Below are 25,343 nucleotides of genomic sequence, written 5' to 3'. Positions count from 1 at the left end.
TGTAAATTCAATGAATTCAGTTTTATCCCAGTCATTGCTGTTACCTCAAGAATGCAGTGATTGTATTAAAAATTAAGAGGTACTTTGCAGGGTTGCCAAGATTTCCTTGAGGGGTGGGACCAATGCATAAAGAAAGAAAAACCTGCTGATCTCCGAGCTTAGCTGAATCTATGGGGATAAGTTGTGATATTTTACACGTGTGTATGTGTGAAATAACATCTGGATTTTGTGAGTCCCTTTAAAAGCTGGGGGTGAAAGCATAACTTAAATCCAGCTACAGTTGTTCCTGTCCCTTGTATGTCAGGGCATCCACACAATTGCTTATATCCCCTGTGCACGTTTCATACATAGATGTATCTAATACATTCAATATATAGTATATAACTTTCTAGAAAGAAGTATCTTTCTATGAGGTTTTCACAAGAGATTTTGAACAGTATTTTGTTGTGCTTTGCCAAATTCTGCCCTCGTTTGTACTAATGTTAGTTTAAAATAATTTAGATGAGCTTACTGAAGTTACTTTGGATTTATATTGCTCTGAGAGCGGAGTGTGCCCTATAACTTCTTATTTTTCTTCCTCCATCTAGCTATTCCCGATTTTTGGCATATGTGTACCAACAGGTGTGATCATGAGTAATAAAATCTTTACACCTGCACTGACTCACAGAAGAAACCTCTTGCCAAACAGGTGTTTGTATAGTTATGGTGACTGTACTTTAAACTTTTCACTGTGCTAGCCTCTCAAGTCAAGTGTCAACCCACTGTGAGCAGTTATTTCACTCTCCAAATTGGTGGCCCTGAATTCAGGCAGGGTAGTAGCAAAGTTATAAAAACAAAGTGTGATTGTCAAAGGGGGTGATGCAATCAAATGTGCCTGTTGAACGTCAGCATATCAGAAGGAAGGTATATGAGGCCACCTCTGAAGAGGATCCAGCATGAAGCTATAAAGAAAATGATCTCTAGCATTACAAAGTTACGCTGTGGCAACTGTGAGCTAATGTAGTCTCTAGGTTTTTAGGATCCTTCAGCAGCAGTCTGACAGAACAAGCAGGGAGGACCGGCTGGGACACAGCACGCTAGTTCAGAGTATATTTAGAATATAATAGAGCTGAGTCGGAAACTTTGTAATGAGTTCCCTTGTACCTTGTCCTCACAAAGAAAGCAGTTATTCATGCCTTCCTAGACATGACCGATGTATTCCGCTGCAGCCTCACAGCGTGAATGCAGCCATGTGTTTGAGTTCTCGGTGCATGTCCTGCCACGGCTGCGCAGTTCTGCAGTTTCCTGGATTGATTTTCTTCTTCATTTACTCCGAGACCTAGATTTTCTTCATCTTTCATTCATGATCCTCATCCTGTCCGGACACTCTTTCCTTCACATTTTCCAGAAGCATCTTCACCTAAGTCTGAAAGGTTTCTCCAGCCACTTCTTGCTGATGACTCTTCTCTGCCATCCTTCTTTTTGGTGAGGTGCTGTGCTCTCCTAGTCTGGGTACTCTGGGCTCTCCTGGGACCCGGCTCAAGTGCTGCAGCCAGATTCCCCTTTAGTTTCTTTTTACCTGTCTTCTGCTGCCAGCTGCTCTTACTCTGTCCTTCTGAGGAAGCTGGCAGGTGAGGAGAAATGAGAGATAACTGACCCCTGACTTCATCCCTTTCTGCAGGTTGCCTGTTGGTCCTGTGGACAGGGGTTTGCAAACAGAGCAACTTCTCACTGGATACTTTAAATCTCATGCCCTGACTGTTCCAGCTGGAGTGAGATTTTTGAGTCAGGGTTCAGAATTAAAAAGAAAGTGTAACAATAGGTTGCTACTTCTCCTGGAGTAAATTATAACAAGATTTTTCCTCTGGTCTGCATCTGTTTAAGTTTGTTTTCTGTAATTCACACATGGCACAGTGATAACTCGTAGCCCACCTCTGCCCGGCATGAGGCTTACAATTTCCTTGGTAAAATGCCATCACTCTTAATTTTAGTTATTCTCTTGTCATCCAAACTTAAACCACAATATGAAATCTCAACTTCTAGTCCATCCTTTTATTACAACTGTCTTTCTATGCTTTCGTGTGATATTTTAGTTGATAATGAATAAAAGAATAAATGCAGCTGTGTTTTAGAACCCACAAATGATGGATGTGCCAAAAGTAGCTTGTGGAAGATAAATACTTCTGCCACTGTGGTCTACCACGGCTGGTGTCCTGAATGTACATAGAGGGGGAATGTTCAAAAGCTTCTTTTTTTTATTATTAGCAAAATAAAAAAATGACTGCCCTTAAAGTGAGGCCAAGAAAAATGTAGGTCTGACCTTTTTAGTTTTTAGTTGTGGAATGTGATGACAGTTGATACCAATCATTATTTTAAACGTTCTTCCCTTGAGCCTTCTTAGTTACAGTGGGATTCGCAGAGAAGCTCCAGCAGGTTTTTGCATCCTTTTTATTAATCATAAGTTAAAGGAATAGACACCTCGACTGCCTTTCTCTGTTTTGGCTTAGGGCAAAACTAAAATGCTTTCAAAAGCTGATATATTTTTTCAGCAACCTGAGCTAAAAAGTAATCACTAGGTTTGTGAGTTGCAGTCAGTGAATGTGAAATGTGGTGTCTCTCATAAAGGTTGTTGCTCATTGTGTTTGAGTCATTTTCACAGAACTGTCTCCATCGTGCCTTTGGTGATAGAGAATTACACATTTTTCACAGCTGCTTCTCTGAAAATGGGCTGGTGATTTTGTCCAACACGTTACACTTGAGGTTGATAAAACCTGCTCAGAGCAGGCAAGGGTGGTGCTCCAGGGCAGAGTAGGGTGCCAGCGTCCTGGAAGTTCTGCCCCAGTAACCAGCCAACATTTTAGATGCTTCTGCAAACTTTTATCCAGGCCCCTTGGCACAGTAGGGTTGGACTGGAAATATCACAAGAGCAGCCTTTTTTTCAGGATTTAGGCATTTCCTGTCTTAACTGAAAGCAAGAACTGCAGGCATGAGGAAAATTAAAAAAATATATATTGAGACACCATGTTTTCCAAGTCTAGAAAGCTGCAGAAGGCTGTGCTGATTTCAGTTTTCAGTTCAGATTTGATTTGGTTGGGTTGGGCTGTTCTGTCACAGTTTTATCATCAGTAGTTTAGGTCACTGCTTCATTTCCCAGGCCATCCTATGCTGGTATTTTCAGAGCATGCCAGGTGAATGCACCTTTCCATTAGTGTTAGACTGATAACACTGCAGCATGGCCATGCTTTCCACTGCATCTGTAGCGTGTACATCATTTATACCTGTGCAGATGATTATAAGAGCTTTGATTTCTATGTTGCACTGGGAGGAATGACTGTACAAAAAGGCTGGTTGTGAAAAGTTGTGCCTGCTTGGATTTGCATTTTTCCATTCTTTTCCTTTTTTTAATCAGAAGAGAAGTCTCATCGACAAACTTAGCTAAAGATCTCAGAAAATTTTCAGTTACAACCATCCTATCCATTCCTCTATAAATTCCTGATGATCTGCAAGGCATCATAATACACGGGCTTTGATGCTTCTTAATCCCTACCTGAGAACACGCTGAATGTCTTCGGAGAAGTATTGTGTTCAAAGCATTGCCACGTGTGTGCTGTAAATGCCACCGAGTAAAAACTATGTCGCTTCAGAGGTTAATGAAGTTTGCTTTAATGATCTGTCACAGGCTTTGGTTGTGCATATGTTAAAAAATAAAAAATAATCTGCCCGAGTTCAAAATTCAGATACAATGTCAGCCCCTGGAGGTGTGTCACTGTCCAGCCAGTTCCTTGCTCTAATTTGGTAGTGGCAGTCTCCATTGGCTTCTGTTGAAGGTACTTAAAGTGTGACTTCAACATGGTCATCCTTTGAAAAGTTCTATAATTCAGGATTTTAATAGCTAAACAGTCATGTGACTGGTTTAGAAAATGCCAAGGTAGCATAGAAGGTATTTCGAGTTGTGGGTTTTTTTTAACTTGCATGTCACTGAAAAATACCAGACACTAACATTCAACGGGAAAACTTCAATTATAATACATGCTTGCTATAAGTCAGAGAAAAAATGCTTAGAATTTTATGAGTTTCTTTATAAATTAATTGAAAGGATTGCTGTGGTTCAAAATTTCCTTTCATTTATACAGGATTGCAAAAGAATGCATCATACGTTATTTTTGGAATGTTTTAATGCACTCAACTAACAGTATACAAAACTAACACTAATTTCTGGTATGCTGCTGTCATATTTTTACCAAAAAAAGTTGCTTGCTTTCAGACTGTAAACTGTTAGGTGCGGTCAGAATGCTAGTTAGCTCTTTTCAACTACAAATGTCCATCAGTTCTATTTTTCCAATTAGGTACGTAACTACAAATGGACTCAGACTTTTTGTTTTTTCACAGAAGGAGAGGAAAGTAATGATTTTGTTAAGCCTATGCACAATAGCCTTGGTCCAATAAAGCACTTAAACACAAGTTTAACTCTGAACTCATTATAGCCCTATTGACTTCAAAGGGTTGCTAATATGCTTAAAGTTAGGCACGTACCTAAGCATTTTGTTGGATGAGGGTGATTTTGCCCTGGCTACCGTAGGTAGTTTGCGTGGCTGTCTTTAAGAAGACTGTGAGATCTGATGTTTCAGGATTAAGCTGATTTTATCTGCTGGGGGCAAGAGAAATCCTTCCTTTGCAGCTTTTCCCACAGATGTTCAGTTAAAATTTGTTATCAAAAGCATCTGGACATTGACCCCTGCCAGCTGTGCCACTGGACTTGATGGGCTGTGGGGTTGCACCAGCATGGCATTTACTCAGATTTTATCACTGTAGGACACAATCATCCACCGTTTTGATAATACTCTTGCAATAAAAACCACTCTGGTCATCTACTTCAAAGGTAGTCTGACCGGGGAAGTGATGAGCACTTGCAGTTTTCCTTGGTTTCGGGCAGAGCTGGGGATACTGTGCCCTTTACTGAAGTCTGTCAAGGATCAGGGAGCTCAAACTGAAATTTTGAGGCTCTGTTCAAGGAAACTTTGCAGTGATAGGCTTTGACATCTTTATCTTCATAGTAGGGTGGTAAAGGTATTTCATCAACATCTCCTTAAAGAATAACCTGTTACCTTGTAACCTTCATTGGAAATGAGAATAGTCTTTTCCACAGGAGACTCTCTTGGGGTCTATCCCAAACACAGCTTGAGTGACTACCTCAAGGATTAAGTTAAGAGTATCCTCATGGGTTAGCCACTCATCTGTTCTCCGGTCTTCTATTTGATTCTTCCTCTGTATATACTGGCAAGAGGTTATTGGCTCAGGATGATAAACTGTCCACAGAATCAACCACACTGTGTTGACATTTTTCTCTGCTTACTGTGTATGCAGAGCGTAAATACTGTTTTTTGTCTTAGACAACATTTCTTGTATCTCTAAGGGCAGCTTTCCTGCAGTAAAGGGAAAGATAATTCTTAATCAAAGATAAGGAGAAAATCTATGAATCCTAATTTGGATTTTTCCTTCCAAATACATTTTTAGCATTGGTCAAATATATCCTCCTATATCTCCGATTTGGGTTTGGATCATCAGCTGCATTTGGACTTATAATAACAAGCAACTGCAACCTTTTGGAAAAATGTTCTATGAAACTCTGTATTTGATTTCTTATAAATTGTATCCCAGAGCCACTCAGGATGTCTTTATTAATGAAATTCAGTGCCTTGGCTCTAGTGCCATTTTGAAAATTACTATCAGATATTAATATGGCCCTTGAAGTCAGAGAATATTATCGACTAAAACCTCCTTTTATTCAGTAAATTCATGATCTGTAAAATAAGATTTTACTATAGTTCATCAGGAGCATAAATGCTTCATAATAAAAATGATGGATTATTGACTTGAGCTGGTTAGACCTCTTTATTGAAGATGAGATGCTTCTTACAAGATTAATCTGAACAGCAGCCTGTGGTGGGGTGCGTTGGACATAGCTAGATTTGAAAAGTGCTTTTCTTCTGATTATTAGTATAACATAACGTGATGGCCTTTCTCAGATTTAAGCATACTGCAAATATACTTTTGGCATATGCCAAAATCTGCATACCTGGGGAGCTGTTTCATGTTGTATAGAAATGTCTTCATGGAGTTTCTCCTTTTTTTTTCTACTGAAAGAACTTGAGAAAAGATTTGGATTATGTCCTTTCTCCCCAAAAAAGGATACAGCTTTCCCTGTTCCTCATGATTCTTTCTCCTCTTTTCGTACATCATCTTTCGTGAATTTTGAGAAATAGTCTGGGATGAGAGGCAAGTGAAAGACTTAAGGCACTTGCTTATGCATTCTATTTAAGCATCAGATAGTATTATGTATTGTCTGCTTTGTGTATAAGCATACATTTATGTCTCTTAGCTGTTTTTTAACTGTGCACACACAGGCACATATTCATTTATGCAATAAAATGACAGTGTTTCTACTGTGCTGTGATTATTTGCAGGTTTATTCCTGAACCCTGGTCTCCATGCAGTGCTACATGTGGCAATGGCATACAGGTGCGAGATGTGAAGTGCCGAATTCTTCTTGCATTTACTCAGACTGAGGTTGAACTGCCTGAGGAGGAATGTGAAGATGTGAAGCCACCAACAGAACGAGTCTGTCACCAGGCATCCTGTGACAGTGATCCTGTCCCCTACACACCAGAATTTTCACATGCTGAAGATGGCAGTGTGATTTATGACTGGGAATACATTGGTTTTACCCCTTGTTCAGCCACATGTCTTGGAGGTACCTTTATTTCTTTCTCCTGAGTTGTAAAGAATTTGGCATTGTTTGATATTGTTGAGTCTTCTGCTAGTGTTCCCCAAAATTAGCTATGTTGATCTCTGGGAAAACATGCATCTTCAAGCTTTAACTTATTTCTAGGTTTTCCATAGAGTATTTCAAACTGCTGTGTTTCCTTTATATCTTGTGGTCAAACACCAACTTTATTTGGTTAAGTGAGGTGCAAGAAGTTGTTGATACAGCAACTTGCTTTAGTCTTGTTGCTGCAGGAGTCTCAGCTGCCAGGCAGTTGGTGGTGCCAGCAGGTTTAATGTGTCAGTGACGGGCATGTTTAGATGACCTTTCTTTTTCTAGGAATCAACAGTGTATTGTTTCAGAGAAAAATTCCCATTTAATTATTCCTTATCTTCCGAAATGCTGCTGCTTTCTGCAGTACAGTAGGTATACAAAGTTGTAATTAGGGAGACCTGCTTTCAGTCTGACCGGCATGAAGATCAAACAGGAGTTTGTTTAGGTCTTGGTACGGTATATCACTTGATAGGAACTGTGTGCCATACATCTGTCTGCAAGTAGTTAGGCACGTTCCTTTTTGGATGTAATCGAATCTCCCTGTCGTCCTAAGTACATGTTACTAGACAAGGTTGCTGGTGTTGCTACTACATACTGTACTTTGGGACTGAACACAAGTGAGTTATTAGGTGTTAAGTGGAGGCAGTGGAATTGTGAACACACCTATATATGACAGGACTGATGACATCAGTGGGAAGTGAAGACAGTTGTACCCATAGAAGAAATAAAAAATGTAGAAAAGGGGAGAACAGAAACAATTGGAAGCAGAGAGCCAGTCTAGAGCTCACCGAAAGCAGCCTCCTTTGTACTCTTCACTAGTTCAAACCTTGAAGACAGAAGCTGGGGGGGATGCCCTAGAATGCTATCGCAGGATGGTAAGTGACTGATAAGTGCCTCCTTGATCATTTACTACTGGTGTTTACTGATGGGGTTGATCCATAGGAATAGCAGCCCAGGTGATCACAAAAGCTGATGCATCCCATTCCCTCCACTACCTTCAGTGGGCATTTTGACTGGCAAGGTCAGGCTTGTCCTTGCCAATATAGTGGCAATATAGAGGCTATAGTCCAAGCATATACTTGGTGACACAGTAATGACAGCTATTGTGACTGAGTGTTCCGTTTCTTCATTTTAATGAGGGAATTGTTGTTAGAAATAAGGAAATTGTACTCTGAAGCAGAAACAAGGCTTTCATTACTGCTGAATTTGTAGTTCTCTTTTTTTTTTTTTATATCTCAACAGATTTTTGTAATGCACAAGTATTCCATTGCATCTTAAATCCACTTTATGACTGCTTTTTAGCCAATTGTCTTTGTCAGAGGTATTCTAAAACTCCAAAGTTGTTGAGTTTTGAGGACACCAGCAGATCTCTGGGCTGAAATAATCTCTGGGCTTTGCCTGCTATTGCACATGTGCATGTTTGCATTGCCTGCATCTTTGTGTGTGGGTTTGTCCATGCAAAAACGTTCACATAAAAAGTTGCACTGGTTGTGTTATGGAGACTTCTGTGGTATCATTGGTACTATGTCTAGACATTTTTCTTATGTGATGCTCCTGGGAAATGTGGGAAGTTGTCAGGATATTTTATCAATGAACAGCTTCAGAAGTCCATGTACTGTTATGCTAGTTAGGTAGCAGTGATTTTTTTCCTTCTATCAGTTCTGGTCATCTTGCTGCCTTGGCAAAGGCTTTCAAACAGACCAAAAATTACCTGCCGATAAATAGTTTTAAGGGAACCAGACATCTCTTCTGTTTCCAACTTATTGCAGTGTACTAACTAATGATCTCACTGTCTACTATTTTTCCATTGTGTAGTTCAAAGGAGCTGATCCATTTCTGCTAGGTTTTATGTTCAAATCTCATTTCAATTAGATGAACTCTTTCGTTACAAGAAATAAATGTTGTCTGAGTTTGGAATATCCCAGTGTAATGTAAATTATATTAGGTACTTTTTCCTCTAGTTATGTATGTATCTAGCAGTGGCTATTAAAATAAATTCCTGTGGATTTCTGTATCCTCAGAACTCCCTACCCCCATTTCTTAGTGCTTGACTCTTTCTGAATGAGGGAAAAGTCTGCAGGGTCTAAGCAGGCTGGAAGCTTTATAGCCACTGTTTGAGCAAGGACTGAATCTCTGTTTCGGTGCTTGTCACTTGCACCTTTTCTTAAATCCTCATACAGACTAGACTTCTAATGCAAACTCTCCTCTAGTCCCTCTCCAAAGCAGATGTAAAAATGCAGATGGAAACGTTGGTTTTGGGGTATTAGAATTGCAGAGAAGTTTGATAATGCCTTGCAGATCGCTCTGTCGTCTTTACTGTCCAGTTCATCGTATTCAGCGGGTTCTAGAGCATTAGTAACACAAGTCTCTGGTCGTTTTGTGTGCTTTCTGCACCAAATCTGTGTGGCTTGTCATGCAGCATATTGGGTGCCATAAAAATTACTGCTTTTGAGGACTCCTACACTGAGTTATGCCTGTTAGCATAATTAATGCTGCTTTCATCAATCCTTCCATGAGTGCAAATAAAATTTGTCCAGTCTAATTGAGGCAGACGTCACCTTTAACATCCATAGGAAACTCTGTAACCATCCTGAAAGCTAAAGATCTATTTTGTCTTCAGTGACTGAGAAATCCCAAACTGAAAATAAGCCAACTGTGTGCTCAGGGATCTCAGGATTTGCCCTCATTTTCCCAGAATGTTTTGTGGTTTTTTTTTTGTTTTTTTTTTTAATCTGAAGAACTTTGGCCCTGATGCAAATGCCCCCAACATAAGTATAACTTTAATTTTCATAATATCGTCAGTGAGAAGTAATTGTTGTTATCAGAGTAAAGAGTAAGCCTGAGGAAAAGAAATGGAAATGGGTTTTTTATAATCTGTACTATTTCTTTAGTGTTGTCAATCATTTAACTACTCTACAATATTTTAAAGGGAAGTTTTCCATTTAAAAAAATAATTGAACATTTTCTGGGTCCCTGTTTAAAAATACCTTTAATTGCAAGAGGCAGATTTTGTTATTTCAGTGGTTAATTATTATTATTTATATTCCACATGCTTCAAAAACTATGATTCGGGCCCCCACAAAGTCATTACATTGGGTTAGAAATAGTGAGATTAAACAACAAATACATATGCACTTCCTGTTGTTTCCTCTATAGCCTGTGGAAGATTTAGGGTGCAGTCAAGTTGTGTTTTCAGGCTTTTGTCTGGACCATAATGGCTAAAAGTTCACTATTTTATTTATAAGAAACCTGAGATTCTTAGAAAATCAGTGGATTCTAGCCAAATTTAAGGGCTCTTAAGAAAAACAATGACCATTCTGAGACTCGCATATAAAGTTGAGAGCATTTGCAATAGTGTTGTAGGCAATTTGATAACGGGTTACTCCTATGACTACTTCCATTAACTGCAGACGCTGTGTACTCTTCTACAGGAGGAGTATAAATAACATTGCCATTTTCAATAGATTTGCAGAGAGGTACAAGCATAGGTAGGACTTGACATTTCTTCTAAGTTTTTTCAGCTGATAATACATATTTTTAAGCAGTCACCAAACTGAGACTGTCTGATAGAAATAAATGACTGTCCTTCTTCTTCCAGGTATAGAGAACAGGTCCACGCTCTTACCATTTGCACAGCAACTTTCCACCCCGTTTTCTCTGTATTCTAAGAAAGGCAGAAACCAAAAGTCTGGGCTTTTTTTGAGCATTCTGATCTTTTAACACAGTTTAAGGCACTGTATATTTCAGTGCACAGAAAAGCTTGTAAAAGAATGTAAATGTATGTGGTTTGAATGCTGGGTTAAAATAGAAAAGATTCTATTTCACTGAATAGTAGGATAATTACTACAATAGTGCATCAGATTACTGTAAAAATACTTAATGCTCCCTGCTGCATACATAATGTTTGAGTTAAATTATCTACTATGTTTATATTATAAGCCAAGAAAGTAATACATATAAAACTTTGCTTGTTTGAATAATAGATTTTTCCATTTTCCAATTGACATAGAGTAAGAAATTTATCAGTGATTGAAGTTCCCAAATAATGTAAAATTATAGTTTGGGGTGAGAAATCTGGTTAATTGTCAAGATATTTTGACAGTTAAATTCAAGCAAATGCTGCATCAGTTAAGTGTAGTTAGTTGTTGAATAGAGTCCGTGAACTGAGAACCAAGGAACAGGAAGGTAGTGCGTGGTATGTTTTTAACAACTCTTAGATACCTGTTTTGTACTTACGGCATCAAAATAGGGTGCCGTTTTTCTTTCAGTAAGGTCCCTGTTGGGGCGGTATCACTACTGCAGTTTGTGCCCTGGAGTTAAGTCAAATGAAAGATACACCACATATCGACCTTTTCTTCTGGTAACGCAATTAAAGCTAGGTAGGTCATGCTGCAAGGCAGAAGTGGTTTAATGAACTCCAGGTGGCAAGTTGCAGTCACAAACCATCACCTGGTATGACAGGCCTTTTGTTCATTTGGCTGGCCAATTCAGTTTTTATAACACTGAGATGAAAGGTTCCCGTGGGATTATTGCCGACTTAGATGGTCTGAAAGGAATCTCATTTCTTTCCCCTCCTTTGTGTGGGATATTAAGAAGATATTACTTATCGCAACCTGTTCCAGAGTAACATCACCTCTGCGTGTGGTTTTCCCCCAGGAGCATGGTGAGGTCAGCGAAACTGCAGGTTGGTGGCATAGGGTAGATATTGACCTAAAGTAGAGATTATATGGATGCTTGATCTATGCTTGATTGCTTGTCTGGTAACGTCATTCTCTTTCTGCCAGAACACGATTTCTAAATCTTTATTTCTCTCCGGCAGGCAGTCAGATGTGCGTTTCCTACGTAAGGGGTCAGGGAAGCTGCTCCTGTTAAACACATGGGGATTGATTGGACAGAAAATGTTTGATTCCCTTGGTTGTCAGTCTGGAATAAAATAGTAGAGTTCTAGAAACCATGTTTATTTACCGGTTCGTCTTTTTTCTGCAATTTTCTTGTCTGCATTATAGTAATGGTATTTGCTGTTAAAGGTTTCTTCTCAGCCCTGTTAATAAAATATGTTTTACTCAATGCGTGTGTTCTATGTTAATGTAATTATCAATACTTTGATATAAGAGAACCGAATAGGTTGTCAATCATATCTAAGGCCAGGTCTTCCATCCTTTAAAAACTCATCACTTTGTAGATGTAGTCAAAACATTTATATAACAAGGTCTTTCTGAACTGAAAATGAGTCCCAGAGGGGATCAAGAGGTGTACCAGAGAGCCTGAAAGAAATTGGAATCTTCCTTACTGTGAAAATCACTGCTGGTCTATTCCTGCTGACGCGTCTGAAATAGTTGGACTGGTTCAAGTGTCGCGAAGAAGGATTGTGGCCTGGGCTGGCTGATACGCTGGACTACATCAGAATTGTTTATAGATGGAAGGAACAGCTTTCGTTTATGAAAAGAATGACAGTGCTCATGAATGTGTTGTAAAAGAGAGAAATTTGGACCATTGGCATGGAGATGAAACTTTCAGTGTAGGATATTTCATCGAGCCCGCTGAAATCCGAATGGCTAGTGATCAATAGTGCCAAGACAGTGGTGCTCGGGGACACGGCTTAGTGGTGGATTTGGCAGTGGTAGGTTAACAGTTGGACTCGATGGTCTTAAACGTTTTTTCCAACCGAAACCTTTCTGATCCTAAGAAACCAGTCATCATGCACAGTTGACACAGAAGCAGGAATAGCTGTAGTAGTCTTGGTGTAACAACAGTGGTGATGTTTGAGGTAATGTCATACGTGATACCATGAAGTGATTAGTGAAGGTCTCTAGTTAAAAATGCAACTCCCTTTGAAGCTTTAGAAGTTGGTCATAAGAAAAGACATATAACCTGCTGCTGAAAGCAAGTTTGTTTCCTTACAAAACCACTGGAGATAGGAAGGAAATGGATTTACATTCTTTAAACTGTGACTCTTCAAAAGCCATTTTTACCTGGAAACAACAAAATAGGTATTTTATTATTTCAGAGCTTTTTTTGTTCTACAGGGTTATGATCATTAGCATTGCTATAGAATGTCCTAGATACACAGATTCCCCAAGTACATCACAAATAATCTTGTCTTTCGTGTGCATGCAAGTGAGCCTTGAAATTGAGCAAGGCTTTCATACTAAAAAGTACGATATATAAAATTGGATAATTACATAGGTTTAAAATAAAAGTAGTTCACAAAATGCATATTCGCTAAGCTGACTTGTTCTAAAGCAAACTTATATTACGTTTCATTTTGACTCATAGAAATGTGAGTATTAGTAATCTTTCATGCTTCAGTAATAAGATCCAGGTAGCAAGAGCTGCAGAACAGAAAGTGCCAAGAATGGTCATGAGTGAGGAAAGCTCTAGGCTGGGACAGATTTGCTGCCTTCAGCAAAACTATTGCTTCTCTTAGCCCCTATGAGAAAGGTTCTATGTTTAGTCAGCCATTCTCCTGACTATAGTTTTGCAAGTTTTTTGCCTTTTTTTTTAAATTAGGAGATCTTTAGCTCCTTAAAGTCAAGGTAAATGAAAAGGAATCACTTTCACCTTGATTTTGGCAATGAAACTAGTAGTTGGCATGAGAACATTACAGAACCAGGCAGATGTAGCGTCTGATAGTGGACAGAGAAGCCTATTGCCTGTTGGTTTGAGAGGTAGAATGTCAAATCAAGCCTTTTAAATACCACAGAAGTGCTGCATATAATTCACAAATATCTTCTGAGTATTATATAAACTATTTCAGTGTTCTTTATGACTTGAAAAGTTAATTTTAAGCCTGCCATTGAGTTCAGTGTTTGGAACTTTTTCACTGAGAAGTAAGCTTTACAGAAATCTCTTCCATCTTCAGTGTTTCATGAGTGTTTTCCTTTTTAATCCAGGAATACAAGAAGCCATTGCAATGTGTCTGCATGTAGAGACAAAACAAGCAGTCAATGAAAGCCTGTGTGACAATTCTAAGAGACCACCACCGATGACTCGTACTTGCAATACGAAGCTTTGCCCTCCGAGGTACGCTGCCATAACGAAATCATAGTGTGGCAGAGAAATGGTTAATATGGCTTAAATAAACATTGGCTTTCTCAGAAAGGGTTCAGATTGCAGGACTGTGGTCTTGCTTTTGGATGGAATTTCACTACTTCTGTCTTTAACAAGGTTTTGGGGTTGGGATTTTTTTTTTGGTCTTGTTCACTCCTTTTCCACTCTTCACATCTCACTAATAAAATAGGGAACATTTTCTGAAATAAATCTCCTCTTTGTAGATGTTTGCCAGGGCTGGAAAAACAGCCTTAACTCTTCTAGTGGTACAAGGAAAATTTTAGGGCAATTTCACAGAAAAACCCAGAGAATATTTACTTTCTATCCTTACTGATTGAAAAAAAAGTGAAATTATGATTTAAAGTTACTTTAATCTCATGCTTCTTTAGTAGCCCCACATAGTTCTTATGGCTATTGTTTGAAGATCCTGGGAAAAGAACAAACCTAGTCTAAATCCAAGAAAACCTAGCTAATTTGGTCACTTGAAAGGGCCATATGTGAAATGTTGACTTGCGCTGCCTTATTTACCCACTTTTGATCTCTGACATCCCTGATCCTTCGCATATTGTTTCTACATTTTTGCAGAAACCTCCTCTTGCAAAATGTAGGGAAGAAGTTAACAGGAACAGGATGTTTTGTAGAAAACATATACACATTTAAAGGAAGTTCTGTAAATGTAAGAAAGGTCTATTTACATATTTACATTTATAAATTTAAACCCCAGCAGGCTGGTTTTTTTAATGAGTGTTCTAAAAGTAAATGCTGGAGTGGAATTTGTCTGAAAATGACTCTTTATTCCTTTATTGTGAATAACTTCTGCATTTCTTCAATCTAGTTGATAATTTTGCATTACAACCAAAGCAAAGGGACGTTTTAGCCATCTATCAGTAACGATGCCTTCAGTTACTTCTTGCTAGGTGCTCTTTGGGTATGAGTGCTCCTTCCCCCGTCTGAAGGGAATTGCTAAACTGTGGGCTCTTGGCTGTGTTGTTGGAACAGTTGGCAAAGCGGCCCCTGGAGACGCTGCTCAGCTACGTGCGGAGTTGGGATACAGACGAGGGACGTGTACTGCCAGCAGCCAGGAGGACCTGCTGTTGCTGCTGAAGACTGCAGAGACAAAAAACCTCATTCTTTACAAGCCTGTAACCAGATTGATTGTCCCCCTGTTTGGCATGTTGAGGAATGGCAACAGGTATGACTGGCTTACAGAAATAGTTTAAATGTCTTCCTCTGGTACTTGAAATTCTCTAGGTGGAATAACATGGAAGGTAGACCCTAAACTTTGGTATGTTAAGTGTTTCAATTGATTTCATTAGAACAAAGTAATCCAGGGTCAAAAGTACTACTTTGGACTACTATGCCGCTGGGTAGTCACAGGATGAGGTGGAAAGCCCTTTTTACGATTTCAGAAGATGACTGGATACCAGTTACTCCAGATCTCACCTCTCTTTCTATGCTCTGCAAGTGCAATAACAGGCTTTCGGAGACATTGCTGCCTTTTTTTTTTTTTTTTTTTTGTCAAAGTCAAAGTTTCCTAAACTCTCACCAGGTATATTAACTGATGTGTGACATAGGCAGATCTATGTGTTTTTCCTAAAGATTTCTTCTACTTAATTGCATTCGGGTGGTGTGACTTTTTAACTTAGTAGTTAGGTTCTCATCATCTCTAATATATTAGCTAAACATTTTAAGAGAAGCATTTTCTGCATGTTGCTTGCTTTTTAATTAAAGGTAGATGTCATTTTTCAAGAGAGCACAACTGGGGGGTGGGGAGGGTGGGGGGCTTACGGCGTTTGTGTAAAATAAGTTTGATGGGTGAGCACAGATGTCCATGCAGGTGTACGTTCTATGCTCTCATCTTCTCCCTAGTGTTCACGTACTTGTGGAGGAGGGTTTCAGACCCGCAAAGTGTACTGTAAGCAGCTGTTGACAGATGGAAGTTTCCTGAAGCACTCTGATGACACCTGCCAGGAACCTAAACTGCCAACTAGTAAACCATGTGCAAAAGTTGATTGTCCTCCTCAGCTAGTCGTAGGAGAATGGTCCAAGGTGAGCAGCCCCCAACAATGGTGAACCAAAACCTTCAATTGCAGCATGAGCTCTAAAGATTTCTGCTTGGGTGAATAAGATATTTGGAGCAATAAATTCACAAGGTAGCTGAAGGTTTCACAAGGCATGTACCTGGACTAAACTGTGCATACAGTTGCTGTGCACCCTTGCCTACAACCAGACTGATCGCATCCCCCTTCCTGAGCCCTGTTTCGGTTCCTGAAGGACCAGCTGTAACGTACTGCACGCATTCTACCAGGCATGTTTAGCTCTCAGTTATTTCATAGTACCACTTCCAAAAAGTGAATCTTTGCATTATTCTGGAATATGTCCTCCTCCTTTCCCATTTAAGTGGCAAGCTTGTTGCCACTCCCTGTTCAAAAAGATTTATAAAAGTGAAGTTAGAAGCTGCAGTTAAAGGTTCATGCAATGCAAACTAGGAGAGGAGGTGGAGAGACTTGATACAGACTGTTTAGAATGTGCGGAATTGTTTCTCTGAGATACTAGATCTCATTGCTCTGTTCTGCCCATGCTTGAACATAAAGAAATACTATCATGTTATTTTAACTGTTCCTGAGTTGCTTGCTGGAACAAATTATCTATCTTGTGTTCTTATTGCCTGGAAAAGTGAAGGGAGTTTAATTCTTATGAACTAGAGCATATGCACTCTCTCAGGAGAAAAAAACACAAACCAAACCAAAACAAACTAGTTTAAAATTAGCATGTGTGGCGTGGGACACCAAGTTTAGTTTGACTGCATCCTTCCTTTCACAGTGCTCAGTAAGCTGCGGTGTTGGAATCCAGCGAAGGAAACTTGCCTGCCAAAACCTAACAGCAAAGGGCCAATATGTCACATTAAATGGATCAATGTGTAGTGGTCTGTCTCCTTCACTGCTTGTAAGGTCTTGTCAGATGAATGCCTGCAACAGTAAGTGTGTTACTTTATGTAGTTTCTTGCTGATTTGGAATGATCTATTTATACAGAAAAATCTGTATACAGGTTAATTCACTCATCTCCCTGTACTTTCACAACATTACTAATTTGGCATAAACTGAATGTCATAATTGCTAGACCAGTAATAACAGGATTGTTTAAAAATTTTTTTTCTGCCAGTCAGAAACAAAGGTTATCACCTGAAGAAGTAGTTTTTTAATACACTTTAATGGTACATACCTCTCACCCTCATACTTACCTACATTTGATCTGATTTTTTCCTTTATCCTTTACACTATGCCAACTGGAAAAAAGAAAAAAAAAATCCATAAATTGAGTATAAATTACAAAGGACATTAGAAAAGATAAGAATCCAGTTCTGGCTTGTCTTTTCACTGTACATTTGTATTATACTGGACATTTCGCTTAGCACGGTGGAATTCAAAACCTGAAACTCTGTGCCAGTGATAACTTTAGGTGTAATTTCTATCTTTCCTTGCAGAAATGAGAATCCCAGTCTCATGAGCTTTGCAGGAAGTGATGACAGTACAGCCGCTCTTCAAAAAATCCAGTATTTTATTACTGTCTATATAAAAATATTTTCAGAAAGATTGTCTATAGGAATTGTACAATTTAGGCACGATCAGGTTATGGTACTGACGGTAGCTGAACTAACTGCCTGTGTGTAATACCAGTGGAAATACATTACTGATATAGCGTATGTTCAATTACATACCGTAATTTAGAATAGGCGGTTCAAAATGCAGGCTCCTTATGTCTGAACCTGTGCCCTCCTTCCTTTACAAAGGTGAGTATTACGGTGTAGGTTTGGAGAGGGGTGCTGAAAAGAAAGGAGAGTTTTTAGTTTTGAGGTTGGGGGAAACCAAAAGCCTTCATGAATGGCCTGGTTTTGATCACAGAGGGAGACATGTTTTGACCCAATTCATAATGCTGTCAAGAAATAGCTACTTTATACATTTTGAAGCTTTGCTTTAAAAATTATTCACAAAACAAAATAAGAAATAGAATAATTACTGATTCATACATAATATGAAACTTCTTTTCCTGGCCTGTGTTTCAGATTAACATGCCAAAATCCTGAGGTTCAAAACTCCACTTAAATAAAGCCCTGTGGACTTTAAGGAATGTCCTTGGCATAAGGTTTAATAAAATATTTTGAGCTGCATATCTATCTGAATTTAATTAATTGTGGATAGTTGAATGGCAGTGTAGCTGGTTTGCAAATTGGTTAGCACAGACTGATATTAAAGTTACATTGTCAGCTTCCACCGCAGCGCCCGGAACAGCGGGCTGCAGAGGGAACGCGATTGTACCCGGTGGGTACGGATCCAAGTGACAGAAGGGAGTTGCTGTCCTCTCCCTTCACCCCCACAGCCGTTTGGAGCGCGGCAGCCCTTGCAGCTCGGGTCTGCCTGCCTGTTCCCCGGCTACGCAACAGGAGGGCAGGGGAAGGCGTGGGACGTGTCCGTACCCGTAGTGCCAGCTTGGGTTTCGCAGAAGCAGCCCGGGCGGCGGCAGGCTTTGGATTCACAGGAACGTGCAGGAGGCAGCTACTCCTCCAGCCACGGGTCCAGGCTGCCTTGGATGGGGAGCGAGTACAAGGCAGGAACGTAGCACGGCCCTTGGTTGGGCAGACGGCTAGCTGCGAGGAGTGAAGCGCACCCAGCGAAGGGTAGCCTGGTGCGTGGCGTGTCTGCTGTTCGGGGTTCCTGCCTTTGGGAGTGGCGTTTCTGAATGTGCTTCCTCAGGATGCTTCTGTGGCTCAGATGAGCTTTTTTACTGTGTCATGACAGTGCTGAGGCTTTTTAGACTTAATCTTTTACCATGGGACTAGTAATGGTAGCTGTTTTCTACTTAATAAGCCCTATTTAAGTCATAAACATTCCTGACTGTGAGCTCTGAGAAATAGGAAATAACACCGGTCTCGCCCTGAGGTGACCAGGACCTGACGCCCAGCTAAAGCCGCAGAGGACCATTAGAGGTCACAGGCTCAGATGGATTTGTACCAGGTGATAATGAGGTCCAATGGCTCCGGCACGATCTAATCCTTAACCAAGATTTACCTTGTAGAAAAAAGCCTCTCCCAAACAGTCCATTACTTCAGCCACTGCGAGACTGGTGGATACCAAGGATCTAGAAAATGCATATTTATGCAGCTTTATATATTCATATGACCTTATATATTTATAAGGCCTGCCATCCACAACTCTGAACTTTGTTTCACTCTTAGCCGTGCTCACCAGTCACCAGTAAAAATATACACACCCTTTAGTGTTGACCTGCTAATGAGAGTTAGTGGTCTTTCTTTTTTTTAAAAATGAAATGGATGAGACTTGTTAACATATTTATAAGTATGCACTGGGTTTAATTCCATGTTGGAATAACTAGTGTAAACAGAGCACAGCCTGAAGTATTTTAATTTGTGTGTTTAAAGTTACACTTACTGTGTCTGTAAGTTGGATTTTGGAAATGGAAGATTTAATACTGGAACACTTCCCTAAAAACAAATATTTGGGGCCCAATAACTTATTAAAAACAGGACACTACTTTAATAATTTTAGTAAACTCAGTGCCTAAAGCAATTTATTTGTTGTACCACGTGAAATGGTTGAGGGAACCATGTATCTGGATAACAAATACTCATTTAAAATCTGGGTAATTATGAAACCATGATATCCCCACAGGTCTGAACTCATTACCCAAAACACTGAAAATAACCATTTTGTTTTATAAGCATAAGAATGCACTCTAGGGTGTAGTTCATATCGTGTACACACTTATTGAATGCTTGAAGCATTTAGCTTTTCACCTATTTCTTCACAGCGTATTTGAAGCATATGCATATAAGAAGCATGCAGTTTTTAAGATATCGTTTGTGTGCCATCAGTGTAGTTGTCATTTTATTTATGTACCTATCAAGTGGAATAGTAGTAATGATTTCAGGTTCAGGCACATTGAGAAACGTTTTCATTTGTGTGTCCATTTCCTGGCTCATCAACTCATTCTGCAGGCTCTGAGTTTTTTCTCTGTCACATACCAGAAGGCTGGGTCACCGAACACAACTGGATCGCTTGCTAGCACCAACGCAGACTGTTTCCCGACTCTTCCCAGCTGGCCAATTCCAGATAGCATGGAACGAACTTGGGGGGTGCGTGGTCTTGCTCCACACCTCCTACAGCACTTTGTTTCTCACCTACCTAGTGTTTTCTTAGCAACATTAGGTCTCCTGATCAAAGTGGGGCACAGTAGTTGCCAGCAGTGAGTCAACACCATGGTATCCCAACCACTGCAGTCATTCTTGTGTTGTCTCCAGCGTGCGCATCCAGCCGCTGCTGGGAAAGCCTGCCTGTGGTGGTGTTCATTCAGGCAGCTCCCGAGAAACCTTTCAGCATCCAAGTGCCTGCAGTACAACGCAGGAGGAGCTTTGTAATACCGGGTGTCTCCGTACCCAGCCTGCATGAAGCTTTATGCGGTTATTGTCTGCTTTTGTTAATTCATCTGATTATTATATTCAACCTCTCCAAATTTTTACTTATTTCTCTTTCCTCTCTTCCCTCTCTACTTTCTTGGCGCAACATTGTGAGCAACTCATCTTTCAACCCAAAGAAATTACCCTCAGCCAATGATTACAGGGTGGCTTTGCTTGCTGCATGTACTGTGTCTTCATTGACTGTTTCTTTCACCTCCTATGTTGCTATCAGTTTGGCTTGACTCAGTCAGACAACCAGCATGGCCAGCCAACACTGTGAATAACAGTCAAGGGGAGCCTTACTTTTTTGGATAGGTTTTGTTTTATTTAGGTCATTCTGCAACTCGACAGTGCTCAAATGTGGGGAAAGTGACAATGTGTTCAAATTTTTTTGATTCACTTTTTCCATTCCCGTCATGCCTAGCCTTTCTGAGGCAGCAGTAGGAAACACATGGGGAATATAACCATAACAGGTTTTTTTTTTTATATATATATATAGTATAAGTTAATATATTATATAAAATACACATATGTGTGTGCCATCTTATGTCCTTCACATAGGTATATGTTGCCTGTATCTTTCTGTTGTTGGGAGATTTTGGGGAAGAAGCAATAGAATTCTTGGCTGGAGCAGGGGAATGTTATGGTTTTGTGTTGTTCATATTTTTGCAACTCGGATAAAAGCTCAGCGTGTTGCAATCTGACTTGAACAAAGTCAGGAAAAGCTCTGTCAAGTATTCTGTGAAAAGCAGATTTTGTAAGCATGAGTGCCACTGATTAGATACTTTTCAACACTTTGTTTTCCTTCAGAGATTAAACCAAAGCTTCCAGAAAAGTATTCTGCTCATGGACCTCAGATTGTCAGTATTCACCGAGTCTATATTCAAACAAGACAAGAGAAGCGCATTAATTTTACCATAGGAAGCCGAGCCTACTTACTTCCAAAAACTTCTGTTGTAATTAAGTGCCCTGTACGAAGGTTCCAGAAATCACTTATCCGGTGGGAGAAAGATGGACAACACTTACAAAACTCTAAAAGACTTGGCATCACTAAGTCGGGCTCACTGAAAATACATAGTCTTGAAGCTACTGATATTGGTGTGTACCGGTGTATTGCAGGCTCTGTGCATGAAACATTTGTGCTCAAACTCATTGGTACTGACAACAGATTGATAGAACCACCAAATCTTCGAAAACATGCCAGTGAGACCAGTAACACAGACCACAATGAGGCCAACAGCTTTGGGGCCAAATGGCATAAAATGAGCAAAATGTGGCAAATGTGGAGTAAGAAAAATGAGCTCTATCTGGGTGACAGGCAAGTAAATGATCAGCCATTTCTGCGAAATCTTGAAACCTTTGGGAGTAATTCAGCAGAAGACTTCAGCTCTCGTGAATTCAAGAATAAACGACTGGAGGCAGCAGTTCTCCAAGGCGCCTACAGCATGGATGCTGTGCAGTTTGAAGAACTGATAAGGAACATGAGTCAGCTCATTGAAACTGGAGAAGTCAATGATGACTTGGCATCCCAGGTCATTTACCAATTAGTTGCTGAATTATCTAGACCTCCACAAGCAACTACTGAAAAATGGAAGGGGACCCAGGATGAGAAACTCGCCTCAAAACTCACAGGCAAATCACCAAATGAATCTGAACGATTCAGCACAAAAACTGTTGATAAGTTATTGTTTGACCAGAAGGTTCCAGTTATTATGAGGCAAAAGGAAATTCCTCAAGTTTCCTTCAACAAAACAGTAACGATACGAATTGGAAATACAGTTTTTTTGACCAAGAATACTCATGCTGTCAATCTGCTGTGTGAAACAGCTGGTATTAGTGAAGTGAAGTATACGTGGACAAAAGATGGCGAGACATTAAAAGCATCTGAGAGGTAGGTAAATAACTTCTCTTTTATTTCTGAATGACTTATTATGTCACTATCAACTGTAAAAATCCACCCTGCTGTGCAATATTAACACATACTGTTGTAAAATTGAGGTAAGAATGAACACTGACCCTTCCATCTTTTAAAGTAATTTTTTATTTCTTTCAAGTGTCTGTCATTCGGCTTTACTAACATCTAAGTGCGTGTCTATTTCCATGACGGTAATGTGGGAGGATTGACTTTTTTTACTAGGTGAAATATTTTGGATGTCCTAACTGTATTTTGTGATCCGCCATAATCATTCCACCTGCATCAGTAAATGGACAGATTTATACTCAATTTGAAGCCTATTGGATTCGTTCAGATACCAAATACAGTGGGAACACATTAAAAACTTCTGCTATTGTATAGATGAAAAGAAGTCTTAGTTCTTGCTCATTTTAAGGAGGGAAAAATAGCACTGGTGCCCTCATCCTTCAACACAGTAAATCTTTAGGTGTAACTGTAGATGCATAACATCGATTTAAAAAGAAAGAAGGAGCTTTTATGGATTTTTTTTCTTTCAATACTTTAGAATTTATGAATATTCTGCTGAGGACAGTGGAATACAAAATAATAAAGGACCTATATTACCATCATACTTCAGAACCATACCTGAAGAACAAGCACAGCAAGCGTGTGCTACATTCAGATATTTGCTCAAGACTGAGCAAATACTTTTACTTTACTGCTGATAAATTAGAAGCTCACCTGACAATATTAACATTAACTTCCTGTGTGAGCCCCTTGGAATTACAGCTAGCTCTTGAATAATGAAAAAAACGATTCTGAAATGATAAAGGCGCTTTTGGATATTTCTCAACATACTTAACTGATTAACCGCACTGCCAAGAAAAATATACTTCTGCAGGGCTATCAATTAAAGCAAAGACACCAAAACGAAACCATTTTTAAAAGTGTAAATGTTTTTGGAACCATGTAGCTCCCACTAGTTATGTTTGTTTTGTGAAACACGCATAATTTCCAAATAATTTGTTGCACGTGATACTTTCATTTTTTGGACACGATGGTGTTTTGTTTATTCATGAGTATCTGTTTGATTCCTAATGTCTAGTTTCATAAATTGCCTTCAGTTTAGCCCAGACTGATATTCTTGCAGTTAAGGGATACACTGGCAAAGTAGGTTTCTTGCCTATTTTTTTCACAGTAAGCTTTCTTATCCACAAATCCATGTATATGTGTGTATACGCAAAAGCCAGTAACGTTGATAGCATTACATCTGAAAAAGAATGTGAGGAGGTAAATGGGCTGTTTATCTGTCAGGTTTGTAGAAGGCGGACATATCTGAGCCATGCATGAGGTGGCTTGTTTTGTTGAGACATAAGTATTTTTAATATGGTTTTTTTTGTATCCCTTACTTTTCTAAGTGTACTCAGTGTGGGAGAATGCCAGAGCTACAGGTTTGTTGGATGTGATGAGTATATGGTGTAACTTATGTAACTTACTGCTAAGAAAAAGGTAACAAGGGGGGAAAAGTCCAGGCTGCTATTTTCAGCCTCTTCCCCAGCCTGTGGTTCTCTCATATCTTGCCCTGCAGAGGCCAGGCAAGGTATTAGACACCTGTGGGGTTTTGGTGGAAGACTTTAGCTTTAATGATCATAACATTTAAAATACAAAGCCAAAAGCCACCACAAACACACACACACAAAACCCTGCAACCTACAGTGACTGGAAGTCCAACTGGACCGTGCATTTGTGAATTCCTCAATCCTGCTGAAAACCAAGCTCGCTCTGGAGAGATGGATTTCTTGCCAAGCCTAATACTTTTAATTGTGGTAGTCTGATTTACTCATGCTGTTGTTCCTGAGGGATTCTGGTTTGTAGTAGCAAACTCGCTCTCCTCTAAATGGCTGCAACTAGGACACAGCTTTGTAGAAGGATATCTGAAGAATCTTCCATGCATGTATCCCTTGGCACTCCCCTTTGGTCCCCGAAGAGGAGACAGAACTGTTACCGTATGCACTGGTCCAGAACGGTAAACTCCTGAAAAGGAGTTTTGCTGCTGTATCCGTAACTCCCGCAAGAACGTTCAGCTGGGTTTGTCTCAGGGTAGTAACCCTTGTCTTTCCTTGAATATCCTGCAGCGTGATTCTGGACACCATTGGAAAAGTGCAGATTCAGAATCCTACTCAAAAGGAACTTGGTGCATATGGGTGCCTGGTTGTTAATGACTTTGGTTTTGATATGGAAACATCATTGCTATTGCGTGCAGGTAAGACTGTGGTATCCACAGAATTGAGCATGTATATTTTTTTTTATATGTAAGCACCCATCCCCACTCCAATGTGAAATAGTTTCTTTTGTTGGCAATCCATGAAACTCTGCCTGATTTAATAGGTAGCAATAAGATGGTCTTGTTGCCCTAAAACCACAGCAGGTGTGAACTCGGTCTGCTTGTATCTATCCCACTGTGTTTTCTGGCTGCTGCTTTGCAAACTGAATTCTGTTTCAAACTTGATGAATTTAAATACAGGATCTATATTTAAAAGTTCAATAAAGCTTTTAAAACTGATTATCCCTTTAATTTCAAAGAGATTCCTGCCATCTTGTCCTCTGTGTTAAATGTTACAAATCTGGAAGCCAGCAGTCTCTCGGCGGTTGTTGGAGGTACAATCGTGGCAAGAATTGGAGCAAATATTATGGTTGAATGTCCAGTGAAAGGTAAGCAAAACTGCACTGAAGTTCCTTGTAATGTTGGAATCAGAAGTTTACCTTACATCTTGAAAGAAATTACCAGTAAAGGCAGAAAACCATTGATCATTAGTCATTTTTTATTAGGCATGTCACCCACAGCAGTCCTATTCCTTTTCTGTCTGTCATTTTATTTTACACACACATGCATATGTTCAATCAGAGTTTCCTTTAAAAGTACTTTTCTTTCCATGAAGTGCTCTGAGGCTCCACTACAGAGCTTAAAGCCCACCAGAGTGAATGACTATCTTGCTGCAATAGCAAGCACGGCCAGCTGACTTGCTCATCAGACAACTTTCCTTATCCCTATTTGAGATGCACGTATGTCTAGACTATTGTTAAAACTGAAAATGAAATCTCCAGCCATAGCTTAATAGAACTTTAAACC

At 39.7% G+C, this 25,343-nt stretch overlaps 1 protein-coding gene across 1 annotated transcript in view; it reads left to right on the top strand.

Annotated features, from left to right (window-relative positions):
- The window catches only part of ADAMTSL3 (ADAMTS like 3), a gene marked incomplete at both ends in the record, with an annotated part of 187,579 nt that overhangs the window by 138,684 nt on the left and 23,552 nt on the right, over positions 1-25,343 (top strand). Inside the window, 8 exons of the mRNA XM_082004922.1 lie at positions 6,444-6,730; positions 13,690-13,819; positions 14,846-15,038; positions 15,716-15,895; positions 16,670-16,823; positions 21,130-22,210; positions 24,349-24,476; positions 24,797-24,925. Of these exons, the coding sequence (XP_081861048.1) occupies positions 6,444-6,730; positions 13,690-13,819; positions 14,846-15,038; positions 15,716-15,895; positions 16,670-16,823; positions 21,130-22,210; positions 24,349-24,476; positions 24,797-24,925 (2,282 nt within the window). The remainder of the gene's footprint in view (positions 1-6,443; positions 6,731-13,689; positions 13,820-14,845; positions 15,039-15,715; positions 15,896-16,669; positions 16,824-21,129; positions 22,211-24,348; positions 24,477-24,796; positions 24,926-25,343) is intronic.

Source organism: Phaethon aethereus (genome assembly GCF_964289735.1).
Source record: "Phaethon aethereus genome assembly, chromosome: 12".
Taxonomy (NCBI): domain Eukaryota; kingdom Metazoa; phylum Chordata; class Aves; order Phaethontiformes; family Phaethontidae; genus Phaethon; species Phaethon aethereus.
The sequence above is the reverse complement of the archived record's forward strand: the minus strand, read 5'-3'. Positions and strand labels throughout refer to the sequence as shown.